General features: G+C 37.8%; 1 protein-coding gene across 1 annotated transcript in view; it reads left to right on the top strand.

Annotated features, from left to right (window-relative positions):
• The window catches only part of LATS1 (large tumor suppressor kinase 1), a 51,655-nt gene extending 29,224 nt beyond the window's left edge, over positions 1 to 22,431 (top strand). The window contains exons 4-8 of the mRNA XM_032407676.1: positions 5,612 to 7,122; positions 9,129 to 9,711; positions 12,983 to 13,165; positions 13,366 to 13,472; positions 18,593 to 22,431. Coding sequence (XP_032263567.1) covers positions 5,612 to 7,122; positions 9,129 to 9,711; positions 12,983 to 13,165; positions 13,366 to 13,472; positions 18,593 to 19,102 — 2,894 coding nt within the window. The 3' untranslated portion in view covers positions 19,103 to 22,431. The remainder of the gene's footprint in view (positions 1 to 5,611; positions 7,123 to 9,128; positions 9,712 to 12,982; positions 13,166 to 13,365; positions 13,473 to 18,592) is intronic.
• The last annotated feature ends 1,002 nt before the right edge of the window (positions 22,432 to 23,433 follow it).

Raw genomic sequence — 23,433 nt, forward strand, 5'->3', positions numbered from 1 at the left:
ATATTTGTAAATCCTAGGTATTATGATTTTTATATATTTAATGGCTGTGGAATTACTGTCTTGTTTTATATTCACATTTCTTTGATCACTGGTGTTAAACATTTGGTTATCAATTATTTTTATTTACTTATTTATTTATTGGTTATTTTTTAATTGGCATTTTTATTCTTTGTTAATTTTGTGTTCATCCTTTTTTATTGATTTATAAGAGGCCTTATTTATTCATTCTTTTCATTCAGCAAAATTTTATTGTTCACCACTGTTTCAGGCCCTTTGCTCAGCATTGGGTATAAAGTTCTTGCCATTTTGTAGAGCTGACATTCTGGTAAGGGAGATCAAACCCTCTCACAAATAAATACACATAGGATTACAGCTACATACATGTGAATGAAGTGGGGTGAGTTATACGGTACTGTAGACTCATATCATAAAGGGTTTTTTGACTTAATCAAGGAGATCAGAGAAAACCTTCCTGTGAAACTGATAGTAGAGCTGATAGCTGAAGAAAGACTAAAGTTAATGGGAAGGGTTTAGTGAGGAACGGTGTCCCTATGCATGGCCTGTTTGGCAGGTTTTGATGCTACACTGGAAGAACTGAAAACAAGAGTATGCAATAGGACTAGAGAAATACATAGGGCCTGACTATGCAGGACTGTGTGTTGATCTTATCCTAAGAGCAGCAGGAAGTTAGGGAAACTTCAGGCAGTGTAATGATATGATTAGATTTGTGTTTCAAAAAGATGGCTGCAGTGGATAAGAATGGATTGGGGGTTGGGTATTGGGATAGACTGGATAAGAGATACAGTAGTTCCCAGGAAACAAAGGTTATTTAGACTGGAAGAGGGCAGTGGAGAAAAGTGAATGAATTAAGAGAGATGAGAGGGGTAAAGTTGACAAGGACCCGGTGATAAATTACATACAAGGGGTGATAATGGAGAGGAATGATTCCTATGCTTCTGGTGCAGAAATATAGATGCAGTATGGCGATACCCCACACTATAAAAGTGAATGCTAAGAGAGAACAGGATTTGATGGAAAAAGATCATAAGTCTGGTTTTTTACCTCAGGTTGAGTTAGGTTCATTGAGTTACCCAAGTGAAGATGTCAGGTAGGGAGCTGGATGGATATATGTACAATTAGCCCTGTGTATGAAATAGGTCATTAAGGGAGATTATGTAGACAAAAATGACAAGATGGCCTAGAACCAAGCCTATTACTTAGTAGCTGGCAGGAGAGGATAAGCCTGCAAAGACAGAAGAATTAGCTGAAGAGGAAGGGAAAAAAAAAGTGTCTTAAAAGCCAAGAGTGTATTTTATAAAAGTATTAATCTGTAATGAATTGGAAATTTAAAAAATAAAAAGATCTTCACTGTGTAAGAAGCATACTCTTGCTAATGTCCTCACTGTACCCTCATAGAAAAACTTCTCAAAGTGTTGTTTATACATAATTCTTTTTTTTATACATGAATTCTTTACCTCACATCAATTTATTCCTCAACCCATTCCATTCTGAATTATGCTCCCATGACTGAATAGAAACAAATTACCCCATGTGTCATGGGCTGAATTGTGTCCTCCCTCCGCCAAATTCAGGAAGTCCTAACTCCTAGTACCTCAGAATTTGACTATATTTGTAGACAGGGTCTATAAGAAGGCAGCTAAGGTTAAATAAGGTCATTTAGGGTGGGCCCTAATTTTATAAAATACAATAATGATGAATTATTCCAAAATATAAATTTAAAATGACATATATAAGTACAAATAGTTTATTGTTATATTTAACAGACATAAAATTTCACTGTTAGATTTCTGTAAAGGTTTCTAAGTTTTTGTTCTCCACTTCCATACTTCTAGTGGACTAGTAGCAACATTTTGAGGTAGTGCTCCATATGAAAATGGAGGGAGAGCCTTGTTTGTTTGTTTTAATAGTAAAGACTTAGGCATGTTTAAAAGATAATTGCAAAACTCCAGTTAAGATAAAGAAATTAAATACTCAAGAGAAAAGGATCAAGTAAGGTTCCTGAGAAGCCAGGAAAAGAAAGGATCCAAAGCATAGGATGACAGATTATTAGCCTTATAGAGGAAGAGGAATCAACCATTTTGCTCTAACAGGAACTAACAGGCCCAGGTTATGTGGGGAAGATAAGGGAGTTCCTTTCTGATGCCTTCAGTTTTCTCCAAAGTGGAAAATCAGGTCATCTGCTGAGAGTGGTGTGTGAGGAATGGGACAGGCAATTTGAGGAGACCCAGGACTAGAGAGAGTTGTAGTGGAGACGAAAAGAAACAGGATTTCCTGGCAGTGCTAAAGCCATTTGATGATGCTGATCATTGAATTTATGGTGGAATCAATCTGCACTTTACATCACCTTTTCTAGCAGGCATGAAAAAAAGTTAGATAGCTGGAATCATCTGTGACTAGAGTTCTACTAAACAAGTACAAAATAAGATAGATAAAGGGAGGACAGAATATTGCTGAAAGGGTGATTTAAATCCTTAATCAAGGCATATTCCTGCTCTGCTGTTAGGGGCTTTTCATTCCTTCCAGACTCCTCTTGATGGCTTTGCTGCTGTCAGACTTCCTCCAGTACCCCACTTTCCCTCATTTACTGCTCTCCAGCCATGCTGAATTTCTTTTTGTTCTTGGAAAATACCAAGCTCCCCCCTCAGGACCTTTGCCTAGTCTTAGATCATATGTCATCTCCTTGGTGAAGCCTTTTCTGACTGCTGAATCTCATCCCTTTCTATCTGCCTTTTCCTCTCTACCATTTTGACACCATTTATGGTTCCTTCATAGGATTTATCATACCCAGATGTTACCTTATTTATTTACTTGTTTATTGTCAGTCTTCTCCCCCAAGAATGGAGGTTCCATGGGGCCATGGATATTTGTTCACCACTGTACTTGGATGGTGTAGATGCTCAATAAAAATTTAATGAATGAATAGAAATGAGGGGAGGAGAAAAGGAATACAGAGGGGAGAAAGAACTACTGGACCATGGAATTAAATTAGCCACAGTGTCGCATAAAGAAAGTGGAGGACTAGTGAAGTAGGGATATGAAGGTCTTGGTGAAGTTGAAAAATGCTTGTAGTGGTAGTTAAACATGAAAGGAGAGTTGTAGTCCAAGTGTATAAACTTTAAAGAAATGATTTTGAAAAAAGCAGATATGGTTAATATCAAAATTAGAAATATGATCTTAGGAGTGATATTGGAGGTTGAGGGAGGAGGTCAAGAAACTGAGGTGAGGGTGATGGATGGTTTGTCCACGCGGATGTTGAAGTTATAGAATGTTGGCAGGGCTTAGGGTAGACTGAATGTCAAAACTATGGGTGAATGAGGACAAGCAAATAAGAGTTCATTAATTGAGAGGAATGAATGTGGCCTCCCAGATAGAATGAGCATCCAAAGAGCTGGCTTTTTAAAAAGAGTATGAAAGAATAATGAGAGGTAGAATCCCACCTTTAGCCCAGTTTATTTATTTTTTAATTAATTATTTGTTTTTGGAGAGAGAGAGGGAGGTGGGGAGGGGCAGGGGGAGAGAGAGAGAATCTCAAGCAGGCTCCATGCCAGGTGCAGAGCCCGACATGGTGCTCGATCTCACAACCCTGAGATCATGACCTGAGCTGAAATCAAGAGTCGGACCTTTAACCAGCTGAGCCACCCAGGTGCCCCTAGCCCGGTTTATTTTTAAAGAAAACCTTAATTGCAAAGGGCTGAAAAGGAAGTAGTGTCAGCAGAAGATAACCAGCTTTAAGGAGTTGGTGGGAAAGCTTGGAGCAGACGGTGATATAGGAGCATTTGTTAGTTATAGAACAGAGCAAGCACGTCTGGGGGCAATAGTGGGAGGGTTTGGGAAGTGGGAGAACACGGAGAGCTTTACGAGAGGTGCAGAACAGAGATGGCAGTATACTCTAGGCTCGCGGAGACTAATATTTTAACTGGCAAAAGCTTAGTGAGTGAGGACATGTTGTATTTAGCCTCAGCTGACTATCTGAGGAAGGTGAAACTGAGGTTGGTGGCCAGAAGACTTGCCTGGGTTGCCTGGAGTGATGACTTTTCCTGAAGTCATAGGCCCAGAATGCTACCCAGCCTCGATGAAACACAGTATTAAGCTGTACATTCTGAACATTTACCAATTTTTCCTCATATGTGTTTTGTTTTGAATTTGCTAAGTGTTTTATGTTTTATGTATTTAGATCTGTAAATTATCTTTACTGTATATTCTCTATCTGGAATGTATTATTTATATGTATTGCATTTTATATAAATGCATTTTATGTATTTTTAAATGTGTTAAAGATCTTTTTCCAAGTAGTCAGACTATTTTAAATACTTCAGTTTTTTTTTTTGTATCATTTATTTTCTTGCCTGTTTCATAGTTGGAAATTCCAGTAAAGAGAAACTATAAAATCTGTATCTTATTTCAGCTAATTGTCTCCTGGTATCTTTGAAATATATTTAAAAGTAGTTGTTGTATCTATTAAAATTACAAATGGACACACCCTTTGGCTTAATAATGCCACTTCTGACAATTTATCTACTTAACATATATGAAATGATATCTGGGGGCGCCTGGGTGGCTTAGTCGATTAAGCATCTGCCTTCGGCTCAGCTCATAATCTCAGGGTCCTGGGATTGAGCCCCATGTCACGCTCCCTCCTCAGTGGGGAGTCTGCTTCACCCTCTCCCTCTACCCCTTCCCCCTGCTCATGCTCTCTCTCAAATCTTTAAAAAATGGTATCTGGGGGCGCCTGGGTGGCTCAGTTGGTTAAGCAGCTGCCTTCTGCTCAGGTCATGATCCCAGGGTCCTGGGATCGAGCCCCGCATTGGGCTCCCTGCTCGGCGGGGAGCCTGCTTCTCCCTCTCCCTCTGCCTGCCTCTCTGCCTGCTTGTTCTCTCTCTCTATCTCTCTGTCAAATAAATAAATAAAATCTTTAAAAAAAAAAAAAGGTATCTGTACAAAATTTTTCACTGCCTTTTTTTTTTTTTTGTACAGCAAAAGACTAGAAACAACCTTACTATTCTTCAGTAAGGAAACTGATTAAATTTGGGTACATCCAGGCACCTGAGTGGCTCAGCTGACTTTTGATCTCAACTCAGGTCTTGATCTCAGGGTCATGAGTTCAGGCCCCACATTGGGCTCCATGCTGGGTGTGAAGCCTACTTTAAAAAAAATTAAATTTGGGTACATCCATACAGTGAAAAACTGTGGTAAACTTTTTAAAAGTAAGCAAACACTTTATATACTGATACAGAATCTTCAATATTTTAATGAGAAGAGCCAGGCACAGTAGTATACATAGGAGGTAGTGTATTTACTTGCATATCCCCAATATATCTTACTGATGACATTGATTACCTTCAAGGAAGGAAGTTGGTTGGCTAAAGGACAGAGGTGGGTATACTTTTGTATTTCTTGAATTCTGAGCTATGAGAATGGATTACCTAGTCAAGTAAAAATTTGAAAGGTAACATAAAACCACTTAACTGAAATTTGATTTTTATAATTCTCAAAAGAGAATTACCATTTAGCTATGTCAGAATTCCAAGCTAAATTTTTCAAAAATAAGAGGTTAAAAATGTGTTTTTTTTTCTCTGTTTTATGACCATAGGGAGTGTGCAACAATCAGTTAACCGCAAACAAAGCTGGAAAGGTTCCAAAGAATCCTTAGTTCCTCAGAGACATGGCCCACCACTAGGAGAAAGTGTAGCCTATCGTTCTGAAAGTCCTAACTCGCAGACAGATGTAGGAAGACCTTTGTCAGGCTCTGGTATAACGGCTTTTGCTCAAGCTCACCCTAGTAATGGACAGAGAGTGAACCCCCCACCACCTCCTCAAGTCAGGAGTGTCACTCCTCCACCACCTCCCAGAGGCCAGACTCCTCCTCCAAGAGGTACAACTCCACCTCCCCCCTCATGGGAACCAAACTCTCAAACAAAGCGCTATTCCGGGAACATGGAATATGTAATCTCCAGAATCTCTCCTGTTCCACCTGGAGCCTGGCAGGAGGGCTATCCTCCACCACCTCTGAACACGTCCGCAATGAATCCTCCTAATCAGGGTCAGAGAGGCATTAGTTCTGTTCCTGTTGGCAGACAACCAATCATCATGCAGAGTTCCAACAAATTTAACTTTCCACCAGGAAGACCTGGAATTCAGAATGGTAGTGGACAGACTGATTTTATGATACACCAAAATGTCCCTGCTGGCACTGTGAATCGGCAGCCACCGCCTCCGTATCCTCTGGCCCCAGCTAATGGACAGAGCTCTTCTGCTCTACAAACGGGGGGATCTGCTGCTCCTTCATCATATACAAATGGAAATCTTCCCCAATCTATGATGGTGCCAAACAGAAACAGTCATAACATGGAACTTTATAACATGAATGCACCTGGACTGCAGACAACTTGGCCTCAGTCATCTTCTGCTCCAGCCCAGTCGTCCCCAAGCAGTGGGCATGAAATCCCCACATGGCAGCCTAACATACCAGTGAGGTCCAATTCCTTTAATAATCCATTAGGAAATAGAACAAGTCATCCTGCTAATTCTCAGCCTTCAGCTACAACAGTCACTGCTATTACACCAGCTCCTATTCAACAGCCTGTGAAAAGTATACGTGTATTAAAACCAGAGCTACAGACTGCATTAGCCCCTACACACCCTTCTTGGATACCACAGCCAATTCAAACGGTTCAACCTAGTCCTTTTTCTGAGGGCACCACTTCAAATATGACTGTTATGCCTCCTGTTGCTGAAGCTCCAACCTATCAAGGTCCACCTCCACCTTATCCCAAGCATCTGCTACACCAAAACCCATCTGTTCCTCCATACGAATCAATCAGTAAATCTAGCAAAGAGGATCAGGCGAGCGTGCCCAAGGAAGATGAGAGTGAAAAAAGTTATGAAAATGTTGATAGTGGGGATAAAGAAAAGAAACAGATTACAACCTCACCTATCACCGTTAGGAAAAACAAGAAAGATGAAGAACGAAGGGAATCTCGTATTCAAAGTTATTCTCCTCAGGCATTTAAATTCTTTATGGAGCAACATGTAGAAAATGTACTCAAATCTCATCAGCAGCGTCTACATCGTAAAAAACAATTAGAGAATGAAATGATGCAGGTAAAACCTTTTAAAATGCCCATTTCATGCTTGATCATCTATTTGCTTACTGTTTATTTTAAAATATTGGTCCAGTATTTTTCTTTCTTTTTATGCCTAAATATATTATCAGTTATTTAAAAGTCAGTAAATTAAAGTACTTTTGATTATGCCATTTTGTTTTAGTATTTCAAGATTTACTCAGAATTTCCTGGAATGAAGTTCTAATAAATTAAGAAAAATATAATTTATAGTGTGCTGTTTAGTTTCATAATCCCTTTATATGGAAATAGGAGCAAAGGTTATTTTCTAGGTTTTACACATTATCTTACAACATTTTAAAATAAGCTAGAAATATCTGGGTCCCATCTCTTTATATACTTTTGAAACATTTGTTTTTACTTATAGTAGTTTTGGGGCTTTATTTATCAGGCTTATTCATTTGGTTGGTCTCATTAGAAAGTGTCAAAGACCTGTTCCTTCTGTTATTTCATCTTCTAATTTCATTTTTATAATGTACTGGAAAATGTGCTGAAATTTTTAAACTACTAAAAAGGAGACCAGAATTAGTGCTCACTCATTTTAGATAAATCTCTGTTGTGATTCCATATATATATCTTCACTAGTTGTTATGGTGGTATTATCATTGTTAATATTTTTGTCACATGTTTACAGTTCAGAGGTTGACTCCCAATCTTATATCTATCACTCAGAATCCAGGAGGCTTAAATTTGTGATAAAACTTTCTCACATAACTTGAGAGCCAGTCTTTTAAGATAATTTTTCTAAATCTGATTTCACAGTTATGTCATTCCTGCTATTAATTGAACTTTCTTAGATGAGAAATACCATGATAATCTGTAGGACTTATCCATATTTTAGTTCTTAGAATTTCTTACTAAAGTCTATCTGTATGTATTTTCTTAGTTTATTTTTCCTTTTTCCTCTTCACTTTCACTAATAGCTGATTTAAACTTTTATGGTGTTGGAAGCTTTGCTGACTTCTGTAGCCTCCATTACTGTGTAGGCAAGTAAGATTTTAAGAGAAACAGTTCTAAGTCTGGCATGCCACCCTTCTTTAAAGATTTTGCATGGAAATGCGCATCCTAACAGAAGCATGAGGTTGCTATATTCTAATTAGGCTTGCATTTCTAGAATTAGACTCTACTTCTTTAATTCCTTTTCTGTTTAAACCCTTAAATTAGTTCTTTATTGAACTAGCCAAAAATAAACTTCCTTCTAAATCCAGGTAGTCCATGTCTACTCAGAAGTTGGCTTTTGTTTTTAATCTGTGTTTTGGTATCTTCATAAGTCACCATGACTATCCTTTGAAATGTTCCAAAATGTCTAAAAGATACCTTATAATCAAACAAGTTGTCCCTTTTAAATAAGGTAGGAGAAAGCCTTTGCATTTTGCATTAGTGGTGGCTGTGAGTCCTACCCTTATTCTAATGCCTGAGAAAAATAAAAGAAAGATGAAAGGAAAGATGGACTATTAATGAGTGGTTTGGTTAGAGAAGGCGTTCTTTTGTTCTTAATACATCGATTTTTTAGAGTAAATGATCTGGATGGGAAGAGGTTTTTTTCATGAAAGGTAAAATAGAATATTTTAATCCTAGGCATTCCACAAGAGAAGCATATAATGAAGGCAATCTAATCACATAATTTGGGATGAATATGCATGGAGAGATAGATGAGGATGCATGTTAACAGATGTTTGGTTATTGCACATTGGGAACTTTTTTGGGGGTGCATTAGAAAGCAGTTGAAGGCTGACCGTTGGTATCGTCTTCTTGCTCTCCACAGCAGAATCTGCATATATACTCACCTTTGTATATCCTGTTAACTATCCCTTAAGCTGCACTTTTGATAATTAATTTTCTCTGAAGTATTTTCTAGATTTCTAACATGCTTTATTAAAAGTTATTATGCATTTAACCTTTATATGCCTGAATTTTTTCCAAACTATTTTTTAATATTTGGTATAGAAGATAATTCCTCATTTAACCTTTAGTTTATTTGCCTAGGTTGGATTATCTCAAGATGCGCAGGATCAAATGAGAAGGATGCTTTGCCAAAAAGAGTCTAATTACATCCGTCTTAAGAGGGCTAAAATGGACAAGTCTATGTTTGTGAAGATAAAGACACTAGGAATAGGAGCATTTGGTGAAGTCTGTCTAGCAAGAAAAGTAGATACTAAGGCTTTGTATGCAACAAAAACTCTTCGAAAGAAAGATGTTCTTCTTCGAAATCAAGTTGCTCATGTTAAAGCTGAGAGGGATATCCTAGCCGAAGCTGACAATGAATGGGTAGTTCGTCTATATTACTCATTCCAAGATAAGGACAATTTATACTTTGTAATGGACTATATTCCTGGGGGTGATATGATGAGCCTATTAATTAGGATGGGCATCTTTCCAGAAAACCTGGCACGATTCTACATAGCAGAACTTACCTGTGCAGTCGAAAGTGTTCATAAAATGGGTTTTATACATAGAGATATTAAACCTGATAATATTTTGATTGATCGTGATGGTCATATTAAACTGACTGACTTCGGCCTCTGCACTGGCTTCAGATGGACACATGATTCTAAGTACTATCAGAGTGGTGAGTAAAATCATAACATTTGTACATATTAATATGATTTATTAATGCAATAAGATATAAGATGGTATTATCACTGGGTGAAAGCCAGAAGTCCTGGTTTCAGGTCTTGACTATTGGATAAATGTGAGTGAATCCTTTAGACACCTAGACTTATAAAATGAAAGAATATGTTAGATTCAATTATTTCTAAATATCATTAATATTTTTGAGTTAATCTCTTTAAATTTTGTTAATTTGAAATATGTCAGACAAATAACATTTTAAAAATAATCTTGAAATGAAGCCCCATACCTGCCATTCAACTTAAGAACCAGTTATCAGTACTTTTGAAGCCCCTAAACGATCGCTTCCCCTTTTCTCCTCCATAGAGGTAACCATTATTTCAGAACTCTGTAATCAGTTCTTTACTTCTCTCTATACTTTTTCTACATAATGTCTGTAACCCTGAACAATGTTTTTTCATTTTGTCTACTCTTGCACCTTTATTTACATGTAACTTTTCTGTATGTATTCTTCTGTGTTCACTTCTTTTATGTGTTTGAGGTTGATCTGTGTTACTGCATATGACATCTATTTTCACTACTATTTAGGATTCCATTGTATGACTACAACTTATTTAAATGTAAACACCTGGGGCGCCTGGGTGGCTCAGTCGTTAAGCGTCTGCCTTTGGCTCAGGTCATGATCCCAAAGTCCTGAGATCAATTCCCACATTGGGCTCCCTGCTCGGCAGGAAGCCTGCTTCTCCCTCTCCCACTCCCCCTGCTGTGTTCCTGCTCTCGCTATCTCTCTGTCAAATAAATAAATAAAATCTTTAAAATAAATAAATAAATGTAAACACTTTATGTACACAATATCACTGTGAGGATAAAGAAACTGAGGCTTATTTAGATGAAATAACTTGCCCAAGTCAGAAAAGAAGTATAAGGGCTAGGCTTTGAGCCCAGGTTTGTCTGATTACAGGGCCCGTGTTATTTCTACTACACCACACTGCCTCACCAAGATCCCTTCAAAGCACTAATGGAAGTGTAAGTCGATCTAACAATTCTTGAATACTTATTATGACTAGGTTCTTTGCATATATTCTAACTTAAGGGTCAAAGCAATCTTCTGAGGTAAGTCTTATTAGCCTTCTGTGCTTAAGTGAACACAGTAAATTGAACATTAAATGGATAGAACTGAGACACCTGAACCTGTCACCTGAATTACTTGGGGTTCTTCTTAAAAATGTGATTCTTAGGCTCTATTCCAGTCTTCTGATTGAAAATATTCACTGGAGGGGAGAGATTGTGTTTTTTTTTTAAAGTTTGCTTTTTATTTTTTTAAGTAGGTTCTACACCTCACATGGGGCTTGAACTCATAACCATGAGTTTAAGAGTTGTATGCTCTACCAACTGAGCCAGCCAAGCGCCCCAAGAAATTGTATTTTAGTCAAACATCCCCAATGATTATTACAGTCAGGTTAATTTCAGATGTATTTTTCTAGGTGATTTCATCCAGTCATGGCTTTTTTTTTTTTTTTTTTTAAGATTTTATTTATTTATTTGACACAGAGAGAGCACAAGAAGGGGGAGCAGCAGACAGAGGGAGAGGGAGAAGCAGGTTCCCTGCTGAGCAGAGAACCTGATGCGGGGCTGGATCCCAGGACCCTGGGACCATGACCCGAGCTGAAGGCAGACTCCTAACCGACTGAGTCACCCAGGTGCCGCCAGTCATGGCTTTAAATGCCATCTCATATCAGCGACTTCCAAATTTCTCTTTAGAAATGGCCTCTCCCTTTCGTGTGTGTGTGTGTGTGTGTGTGGTGTGTTTTTAAGATTTATTTATTTATTTTAGAGAGAGAGTGCACAAGCAGGGGGAGGGGCACAGGGAGAGAAACTCCGGCAGATCCCATGCTAAGCATGGAGCCCAATGCGGTTCTCGATCCCAGGACCCTGAGATCATGATGTAAGCCGAAACCAAGAGTCAGATGCTCAACTGACTGAGCCACCCAGGCGCCGCATGTGTGTTTCTAATGGGCCTTTCAAACTTAACGTTACCAATAAACAACTCTTAATTTCTCCCCCTCCAGTCTTCCCCATTTTAGTAAATTGCACTACTACCACCCACTTAGTTATCCTTGATTCTTTTTCTTCCACACCCTCTACATCCAGTCCATCAATAAATCCTGCTTATTCCACCTCTAAAAATACCCTGGATCTGTTCACTTTTCTCTGTCTCAGCTGTTACCATCATAGTCCAAGTTGTTTTTTTGTTTTTTTGTTTTAAGAATTTATTTATTTATTTATTTGACAGAGAAACAGCAAGAGAGGGAAGTAGGCTTCCCGCTGAGCAGAGAGCCCAATGTGGGGCTCCATCCCAGGACCCTGAGATCATGACCCGAGCTGAAGGCAGATGCTTAATGACTGAGCCACCCAGGCGCCCCTGTCATAGTCCAAGTTTAACTGCAATAGCCTCTGAACTGGTCTCTCTTCACATTTGTCCTCCCTATAATCTAGTCTTTACATAGCAGTTAGTGTTTTCTTTTTTAAACATAAATCAGATCTTGTCATTTTCTTCCATCAAACTCCTCTGTCTTCCCACTGTATTTGGAGTAAAAGGCAAATCATTTCTTTTGCTTATAAAACCCATGTACACTGGCTCCCACTCCGTTGTCTACCATTCTCTCCTTCACTGACCTCACTGGTCTTTGCTCTGTTACTGTTTCTGTATAGAATGCCTTGCCCTGGTTTTCAAATGGTTGTCTTTCTTGTTTTTTACAAATGTCACCTCAGTCTTCCTGAGCCACCCTGGTATAGTTGTCATATCACCCTATGTTGATTCTCCGAATGGGATGCATCGTTCTCTTTCTTACATATGTATCGGTTGTGTTTGTCCCATACAGAGAAGCTACCTGAGAGAAGAACCTTGTCTTTCTTATTTATCCTTATCATTTGTTGAGTGAATGAAACACTGATGTAATTTGTTTGAAACTTTGTTCAGATTAGTAATGGGGAGCAATCTGAATAACAGATTCCTGATCCTGCCTACTCATGAGTTTGATTATCATCATTTAACATTGAGTAAATTACTGAATCTTACACTAAAACCTGTCCTATTGATATCTCAGAGCACAGGCTCTAGTCAGTAATAAATACTATCAATGATAGGCATACATTGTTTGTCAAAAGAAAAGTTTGTTAACTCTAAACCATGGTGCTAAAAGATTAAACAGGCTTTAGGTACACTCTTGTTCTTGATGCTTTTATTTACTTACCTATTTACTACACAGGTGACCATCCACGGCAAGATAGTATGGATTTCAGTAATGAGTGGGGTGACCCCTCTAACTGTCGATGTGGAGATAGATTGAAGCCACTAGAGCGGAGAGCTGCACGCCAGCACCAGCGATGTCTTGCGCATTCATTGGTTGGGACTCCCAATTACATTGCACCTGAAGTGTTGTTACGAACAGGTAAAACATTAGTTTCATAGTATCTCAATAGTCCTTTAGACCAGCTGAAACTTAAATTAGCATGTGGCTTATTTTTCAGGTTTATAGTAAAAATACTAATTTCTACAGCATAAGCTGGTGATTTAATATTAATTTTGATTTTATTCTGAGCACTTTTTAAAAGGTTTATGAATAACTATAACTTTGGTATCTTATTTTAGGTTATACACAGTTATGTGATTGGTGGAGTGTTGGTGTAATTCTTTTTGAAATGCTGGTGGGACAGCCGCCTTTCTTGGCACAAACACCATTAGAAACACAAATGAAGGTAAGATAGAATCTATACCAAAGAATTGTCACAAAGTCCTTATATCACAGACTTTCAGCAGTTCTTTACTTAGAGCATCTTAATTTGGAATTTAAGAATGAACTTGTAAGGGGGTTGCTGGCTGGCTCAGTTGATAGAACATGTGACTCTTGATCTTGGGGTCATGAGTTCGTAAGTTCGAGCCCCCATTGGGGATAGAGTTATATTAAAAAAAAAAAAAAATGAACTTGTAAGGTTATAGGAAGCCACTAAAATTCCACAGGTGCATTTTACTCTGCATCATCCTACTGTTGTCATACTATTATATTCCCCCTCACTCATTCTCATGGAAGTCTTTAGTACTATTTGCAGATTTATCCTAATTTATTTTTTGTCACCTTCTGGCTCCTGGCTTTGTTACCTTCCATGCACATTCTACCCCCAAACTACAAAGTATGTATCTCCACTTGAAATTACCTCTGGCACTTAAATGAGAAGTTGCCCTTGATTTGGACCATAAACAGTCCCATTAAAACCCCTTCAGTGGTTCCCATGTGCATGGATTAAAATCCAAATTTACCCTCTTTTCCTTTGTCCATACCATTCCCTCTGTCTGAAATGTCCTCCTTTCTTTCCCATCTTCCACAACCCTCCCCACTTTCTTAAACATGGTTAACTACTAAACTAACTCATTCTTATAATCATCCTTTAAGTATCTGAAGTTATCTCTTCTATGATGCTTCCCCCTAAGTTGTAACTACTTCTTTATTGCATTTAATATACTATATTTAAAACTTCTGGGCTGCCTGAATGGCTCAGTTGGTTAAGTGTCCAACTCTTGATATCACCTCAGGTCTCGATTTCAGGCTTGTGGGTTTGAGCCCATGTTGGTCTTGCGTTGGGTGTGGAGCCTACTTAAAAATAAATAAGATAAAAATAACTTCCTTTATATTTTTTCTTTCTTTTTTTTAAGATTTTATTTATTTCAGGGGCGCCTGGGTGGCTCAGTTGTTAAGCGTCTGCCTTCGGCTCAGGTCATGATCCCAGGGTCCTGGGATCGAGTCCCACATTGGGCTCTCTGCTAGGCAGGAAGCCTGCTTCTCCCTCACCTACTCCCCCTGCTTGTGTTCCCTCTCTCGCTGTCTCTTTCTGTCAAATAAATAAAATCTTTTTTTTTTTTTTTTTTAAAGATTTTATTAATTTTTTGACAGAGAGAGACACAGCGAGAGAGGGAACACAAGCAGGGGGAGTGGGAGAGGGAGAAGCAGGCTTCCCGCAGAGCAGGGAGCCCGACGCGGGGCTCGATCCCAGAACCCTGGGATCATGACCTGAGCCGAAGGCAGACGCTTAACGACTGAGTCACCCAGGCGCCCCAAGTAAATAAAATCTTAAAAAAAAAAGATTTTACTTATTTCAGAGAGAGAGAGAGAGAGAGCATGAGCTGGGGGAGGGGAGGAGGGAGAGGGAGAAGCAGACTCCCCATTGAGCAGGGAATCCCGATGTGGGGCTCGATCCCAGGACCCTGGGGTCATGACGTGAGCCGAAGGCAGATGCCTAACCAACTGAGACACCCAGACACCCCTATTTATTTATTTTTGAGAGAGAGAGACAGAGCGTGTGCGCGCGAGCCGGGGTAGGGGCAATGGGAGAGGGGGAGAGAGAATCCCAAGCAGACTCCGCGCTGAGCCTGGAGCACAACATGGAGCTCAGTCCCAGGACCCCGAGGTCATGACTTGAGGCAAAATCAAGAGTCGGTTGCCTAACCAGTTGAGCCACCAGGCACCCCTAGATTTCTTTTAGTATAGGTCTACTGGTAATGCATTCCCTCAGGTTTAGTTCAGATTATTTTGTCTGAAAGTGTCTTTATTTCACTTTCATTGTAATATATGTATATATGAAAGTATGTGCATATATATATACGTATATAAAAATGTGTGTGTGTGTTTGTGTGTCTGTGTGAAAAATTGAATGCTTTCTCCTTAAAATCAACAACAAGGATGGGGCACCTGGGTGGCACAGTTGGTTAAGCATCTGATTCTTGGTTTCAGCTCAGGTCATGATCTCGGGATCCTGGGATCAAGCCCCGCGTCAGGCTCCACGCTCAGCATGGAGTCTGCTTGAGATTCTCTCTCTCCCTCCCCTCCTCCCCTCCCACTCTTGCTCTCTCTCTCTCTTTCTCTAAAATAAATAAGTAAAATCCTTAAAAAAATAAAAGAACAAGGCAAGGATATTTGGGGGTTTTTTTTTGTTTTTTGTTTTAAGATTTTACCCATTTATTAGAGAGAGAGAGAGCAAGCACAAGCAGGGGGAGCAGCAGGGAGAGGAAGAAGCAGGCTCCTTGCAGAGCAGGGAGTCCTATGCAGAGCTCAATCCCAGGACCCTGGGATCATGACCTGAGCCTAAGGTGGACACTTAACTGACTGAGCCACCCAGGCTCCCCCTTCCTGGGATTTTCTATATAGAAAATTATGTCATGATCTCTGAATAGGGGAAGTTTTTCTTTCTTTATAATCTGTATGCCTTTTATTTCTTTTGTTGCTATATTATACTGGCTAAGACTTCCAGAACTATGCTTAATAAGACTGGTAAGAACAGATATCCTTGGGGCTTGTGCTCTCTCTGTCAAATAAATAAATAAAACCTTTAAAAAAAAAAAAGAAAGAAAAAGAAAATCCCAGGGAATTTATGAAAAAACCCATAGAACTACTAAGTGAGTTTAGCAAGGTCCTAGGATATAAGGGTAATACATACAAATCTATTGTATTTCTGTATTCAAAGAATATATGACCAGAAACTGAAATTTAAAAGCAGTACCATTTATAGAAGCTTCCCCAAATTGAAATATGTAGGTATAAATTTAATAAAACATGAACAAGATCTGTATGCTGAAAGCTACAAACTCTAATGAAAGAAATCAAGAAAGATCTTAATAAATACAGACACATGCCATGTTGATAGATTGAAAGACTCAACATAGTAAAGCTATCACTTATCTCCAAAAACATCTGTAGATTTAATTCTGTTCTAATTTTTGTAGACATAGATGAGCCAATTCTAAAATGTATATGGATGGACAAAGGAATTGGAATAATGAAAACAATTTTTTAAAAGAACAGGGCGCCTGGGTGGCTCAGTTGGTTAGGCAACTGCCTTCGGCTCAGGTCATGGTCCCGGGGTCCTGGGATCGAGCCCCGCGTCGGGCTCCTTGCTCAGCAGGGAGCCTGCTTCTCCCTCTCCCTCTGCCTGCTACTCCTCCTGCGTGTGCTCTCTCTCTCTGTCAAATAAATAAAAAATCTTAAAAAAAAAAAAAAGAACAAAGGGGCTGCCAGGGTGACTCAGTTAAGCGTCTGACTCTTGATCTCAGCTCAGGTCTCGATCTCAGGGTTGTGAGTTCAAGCCCCACATTGGGCTCCACGCTGGGCATGGAGCCTACATAAAAATAAATATTTATTATTTAATATTACTTAATATTTATTTAATATTATTATTTATTTATTTATTTAAATATAAAATAAAAAGAAAGAGGAATCAACTTGATTTTGAGACTTACAGTAATCCAGACAGGGTGATACTGGCAAAAGGACACAAACGTAAATCAAGTGTCAGGAACAGGATAGAGAATGGAGAAATAGAACCACTCAAATATGACCATTTGATCTTTGACAAGGTGCAAGTGGAGAAAGAATAGTATTTCAACAAATGATATAGGAAAAATTGGTCAGCCATATACAGAAGTACTGAAACTCAATGTAAACTTCATCCTTACACAAAGATTAACTCAAAATGGATCATCGATCTAGAGATAAAACATAAAGCAATAATACTTTTAGAAGAAAACATAGGCAAAATCTTTATGGCCTAGGGTTAGATGAAGAATACTTAGAAATGACACCAAAATCATGATCCATAAAAGAGAAAGTTGAGAAATTGGAATTTATCAAAACTTAAAACTTTCAGTATACAGAAGACACAGTCGAGGGGCACCTGGGTGGCTCAGTCAGTTGAGCGTCTGACTTGGTTTCAGCTCAGGTCATGATCCTCAGGATCATGAGCTTGAGCTCTGTGTTGGGCTCCACGCTCAGCTAGGAGTCTGATGGAAATTCTTTCCCCCGCCCTCTCCCTCTGCTCTTCCCCCCCGCCCCGCAGGTCCCCCCGCATCCCCCTCGGCATGCACGTGCACGGTCATGCACACCCTTTCTCAAATAAATAAAGTCTTTAAAAACTAAACAAAACACAGTCAAAACAATGAAGACAGGCTACAGCTTGGGAGAAGATATTTGCAGATCACATTTCCTACAAAGGGCTGTATCTAGACTATAAAAAGAACTTTCAAAACTCAGTAGTAACAAATATTTCTTCATTACCTACTACCTTCCTTCCCTTCCTTCCTCCCTCTCTTTCTTTCCTTCCTTCTTTCCTTTCTCCTTCCCTCTCTCCCTCATTCTGTTTTATTCAAAGCCAGAATAAATATTTCTCTTTTTTTTTAAGATTTTATTTATTTATTTGAGAGAGAGGCAGAGAGAGCACAAGCAGGGGACAGGGAGAGGGAGAAGCAGGCCCCACGCTGAGCAGGGAGCCTGATGTGGGGCCCAATCCTGGGATCATGACCTGGGAGCCAAAGGCAGATGCTTAACCATCTGAGCCACCCAGGCACCCCCAGAATAAATATTTATTGAACATCTATTCATTATGTGCCAGGCAACTTGCGAGGCACTGAGAAATACAAAGACAAAACATGGTGTATAGCCTTATGGAATTTTTTCTGTGGTAGAAGGACACAGACATAAATAGGTGCCACAAAGTATTAAAGATACTATGGTAATAGTAAATACATAGAATGGGAGGCACAGTAGAAATAGTCATTTTTGCCATAGGTAGAAGAGCTTAACAGGGGAGCTAAAACTTAAAATGATGAGTCTTGTAATGTGAGTATAAGTTGCCTGGAGTGGAGGGAATGGAAGGAAAGGTTATTTCCCACCACTGATTCATTTATTATTAAAGGTAAGGAAGGCAAAATACCATGCGATTTCTTTTTAAAGATGCGAATAGTCTGGTAAAACTTTTTGGTATAAAACCTGGAGGAAATTTTTGTTTTTCTTATTTATCTCTTCCCTCCTAATTTCTAAAAATCCTCTTTGAAGGTTATCAACTGGCAGACATCTCTTCACATTCCACCTCAAGCTAAGCTGAGTCCTGAAGCGTCTGATCTTATTATTAAACTTTGCCGAGGACCAGAAGATCGCTTAGGCAAGAATGGGGCTGATGAAATAAAAGCTCATCCATTTTTTAAAACAATTGATTTCTCCAGTGACCTGAGACAGCAATCGGCTTCATATATTCCTAAAATCACACACCCAACAGATACATCAAATTTTGATCCTGTTGATCCTGATAAGTTATGGAGTGATGATAATGAGGAAGAAAATGTAAACGACACTCTCAACGGATGGTATAAAAATGGAAAGCACCCTGAACATGCTTTCTATGAATTTACCTTTCGGAGGTTTTTTGATGACAATGGCTACCCATATAATTATCCAAAGCCTATTGAATATGAATATATTAATTCACAAGGCTCAGAGCAACAGTCAGATGAAGATGATCATCACACAGGCTCAGAGATCAAAAATCGTGATCTAGTATATGTTTAACACACTAGGAAATTATTGTAATGAGGCTTTGCAAAAAGACCTGAAACGCAGAGTTTTTTGAGGCTCCAAGAGTAAAATTATGCAAATGTGACAGAGCTATGTATGAGTGCTCTGTGTACAATATTTTATGTTCCTAAATTATGGAAAATTTTTTTAAAATGTTAATTTATTCCAGCCTTTTTAATCAGTAATTTAGAAAAAATTGTTATAAAGTAAATTATGAACTGAATATTATAGTCAGTTCTTGGTACTTAAAGTACTTAAAAAAATAGTGCTTTGTTTAAAAGGAGAAGCCTGGTATCTATTTGTACATACACTAAATAATTTTAAAAGACAAGAGTGTTTGAAACTTTTTTGAAAGACAGGTTTAGTTTTATCTTGCTTTAACCAAATATGAAATGTACCCCACATTCAAAGAGCTCTTTTTTTTTTTAAACCCCATAACCTTGTTTTTGGTGCAAATAAGCTATAGAAATTAAGCCATGATGGTGATGAGTGTTCCTAGGCTAATGATAATCTGATAATTTACATTTTGGAACTGAGAAATACAGGGTTGAAATAGTATGTTCATCAGAAGAAAAAATAATGCAGATTATCTGGGTTTTTTTTTTCCCCCTCTGTGGAATATTTAATCTTCTAGCATTTATTTCTCATGAATTACTGGCTTTAAAAGAAGCAAAGCACTACTATTTTTCTTTCTATACCGGTATTTTTTAATGCTGCTTCTAGTTTTTAAAAGGGAACAAAGTTGCCATAAGTCAAAATTCACAGTACTGAATGCTTAACCTTCTTCCATATTTTTACTTCTAAATTTTTTTTAAAGTTTCTACCATCCTAAGCAGAGAGGTTATTTTCAGTTTCATATGAAACTTTATTTAGAAAATGTATTTGTGGGTACTCACTAGAAAATTACTTTTTCTTTGTAGTGACAGTTTTGGTTATGTCATCAGTAATGTTACACGTTTCCTCTTTCAGAACAGTGCTGTATACATGGATTGTTATGGCAAAGGAAATCTGGCTATTTGGCCATATTTTACCTATAGGCAGGTGAACTGGTGAAAAAATTAATTATTATTTAATTCTTAATTAAGGTGGCCGTTAGTAATTAGAAAAAGTTACATAGTGGTCTTAGTAGAAAATTCAAATCCTCCTAACTTAATTTAAGTTTAAATAATATGTTTTTCAGCATGCCTATTATATATAATGTTTAGGTTTTAAGAACACTTGTGGTTTCATACCAAAATACATTTAGCTTCTCTTTTAGGAAGGGGAAAAGGGCTCTATTCTGACATAAGTAAAATTTGTATTTTACTTCCTTTTCTTTAAGCTCCACTGGTGGGGAATTGTTTTATCAAAATTTTATATGTCTGGATAAGAAGAGGCATAATTTTAGTGATTATCAAACTAATAGAAAAAAGCTAGTGGAAGTCACATGTGTAAGTAAAATTAAAGGCAAAGCTGTTCCGGTTGAACTGGGACGGGCAACAAAGACTTATTAGCTTACACTTCCCACCTTTCTCTAGGTGTCCCTCTCAGAGCTCAGCTTGTAAACCACGGGTCTTTGGGGTTCATTGGGTTTTTTGAGAATCTGATGAAAGGTGGGGACTCTTTTCCCAGAAAAATACACATCAACACACACATATATAATGCCGCATGCAGTCTTAGGAATTCTGGACATGTTGAAAACTCACAAACTTGGTTAAGGACCTCTGTCCTGTAAGAACACTGATATATTAAACTAAGAACTTTGCTTTAAATTTACTGATCAGTACTCAGATTCGTACATCTTGTATAAACACTGATAATTTGTGATGGGAAAAGTCTGTACCATGTATTAAGATATCCCTAGGAATGCCTCTCTCTTGCTGGTACAGCACTAAGACATTCTAAACATACTCTTGAGGGCATTGAAATAGATGTTTGGCATGTTACAAGCTTGATACGGAAATATTTCTGAAGGACTGCTAATCAGAGAGTTGTAAGAAAAGGCACCATAATGAGTTGGCAGTCTTCACTTCATGGAACATTTGATTAGTGCTGTAAAATCCTATGCCAAACAAAGTAGTTCAAGAATTTTTAGCTCAGTACTCAAATTTTAAGATATCCCTCTGGCTCTTTGGGTTTTCTCAGTCAGATTTAGTGAAATTTCCATTTGGTTGTTTTACTTCTGGATTGTGGTGCAATGCAGTACAAAACCAACTTTGTTACATTTATGTTGTAGGAAAACTAAGGTGCTTTCTCCTCCCCCACCCTCCCCACAAAATCTGTGTTGACACTACAAATTTTGTGTTCTTTTAAAATTTCCTCTGACAACATAAGCTTTTGCTGTTTATGTAAAGCAGTTTGATATCTGCAGTTTTAACAGTTTGGATATACTTATTAGCTGTCTTATTCCCAAACATATCCAGTTCTTAGAGCACAGAATCTGGTGCTTCCTGACCAAAAAGATGAGAACAACATGAAAAAACCTATATGCTTTCAATTGAAATAGAGTGAAAACATTGGTTATACGTGTTTTCTTTTTCAAATAATTTTCCACTTATTAAAAAACTTGCTGTCTTTCTTATACTTACCCTTTTTATGTATATCAATAGTATTTATAAAATGTGTTCTATAATTATGTAATTGTAGATACTATTATGTATTGTCCAGTGACATTCTAAGGCAGGCCCTATTGCTGTATCTTTTCTACCTTATTTGTAATAGGAACTATAGAATGTATGACTAAGAAGTCACTTTGAGATTGACTTTTTAAAAAAGTTATTACCTTCTGCTGTTGCAAAGTGCAAAACTGTGAGTGAAAATGTTTTATTCTGACTTAATAATATGTTAGAAATTAGAGAATACAGTGGGAGGAGTTTTAGATATTGCTGCTGCTGTTACCTAAGGTACTTTAGAAATTTTTCTTTAATAAACAAAAATAAACAAAATCCCTTTGGTATTTAAAGTGAAACATTTATTTAGCCTGTTTGTTTTAATCTAAAGCAAAAAATAATTTGGGTCAATATATTAGTATATTTGTAAAGCGCCTTAATATATCCCTTTGTGGAAGGCACTGTCCCACAGTTTACTTTTATATTGTATTGTATATATAAGTATTTTGTATTAAAATTGAATCAATACAACACTACAGTTTTATAAAATAATGCTTTGTTAGGAAAAGGAATTACAGCTTTGCAATATAACTAAATTGTTTTGCATACTTCTGAATGTAGTAGATATGAATAATCAGCCTGTGTTTTTAATGACTCTATTTGTATTTTCCCAATCATTTTCTCTAGTGTAACATTTGCTGGGATAATAATAAAAAAGAAATTCAGATCTTTCAATTATGTGTGGAAAGCTGACTATCAAGGCACTTAACGTATATTGATTTTGATTTTCAAAAATATATTTTAATCTTTATTCTCAGAGATAATTTATGATTAAAAATTCAGTGTTTTAAAATTAAAATATATATAACTAATGATAATAGGGTTAAGGCAAACTGAGTAGAGTTAGTGTAACCCAGTAAAATGTTTTCATTTTGCCCAACATAAGTACAATAAATATTTCATGTTAAAGGCTTCCTTTAGATTAGCACAGAATTAAACCTTTCTAATTATCAGACTCATTTAGTATCATTTGAGTCTGCTTTATTTATTTATTTATTTATTTATTTTTAAAATATTTTATTTGACAGAGAGCGAGAGAGGGAACACAAGCAGGGAGAGTGGGAGAGGGAGAAGCAGGCTCCCTGCTAAGCAGGGAGCCCAGTGCGGAGCTCGATCCCAGGACCCTGGGACCATGACCTGAGCTGAAGGCAGACGCTTAATGACTGAGCCACTCAGGCGCCCCTTGAGTCTGCTTTAAAATTTTAAAATATGCAGTTGCTGGCTAATCTGTTTTCGTTCATTTACAATCCTTTATAACATGACAGAGAAAATATGTATATTGATGCTCTATCTTAAATCAACTTTACATGGATGAACACATTTTTAGTTTTGTATTGCTTTTCCTTTTTCAAGCATTACCATCATTCTTAGTTTCCTTTTTCCTCTTGTTTGCACTTCCTTATAAAATTATATTTGGTCTACATGAGGCCGTTGTATAGCTGATGCAAGTTGCATTATTCCTGTGATTCATTATACTACACTCTAGACCCACATTTGGCATGCTTGTGACTCTATTTTGTTATGCCAAAACGAAACACACAAAAAAATGTATCTGCTTATGTGTGTGAAGGGTAGAGGAAAGATGTCAAATTTATGTCTGAAACATAGGCAGTTATTGTCGTCCCTAATACCTCGTCTCTCCTGCTTCCTACTTAAGATCCAGAGATCCTAGACATA

Source organism: Phoca vitulina, unplaced genomic scaffold (assembly GCF_004348235.1).
Source record: "Phoca vitulina isolate PV1807 unplaced genomic scaffold, GSC_HSeal_1.0 scaffold9, whole genome shotgun sequence".
Lineage (NCBI taxonomy): Eukaryota > Metazoa > Chordata > Mammalia > Carnivora > Phocidae > Phoca > Phoca vitulina.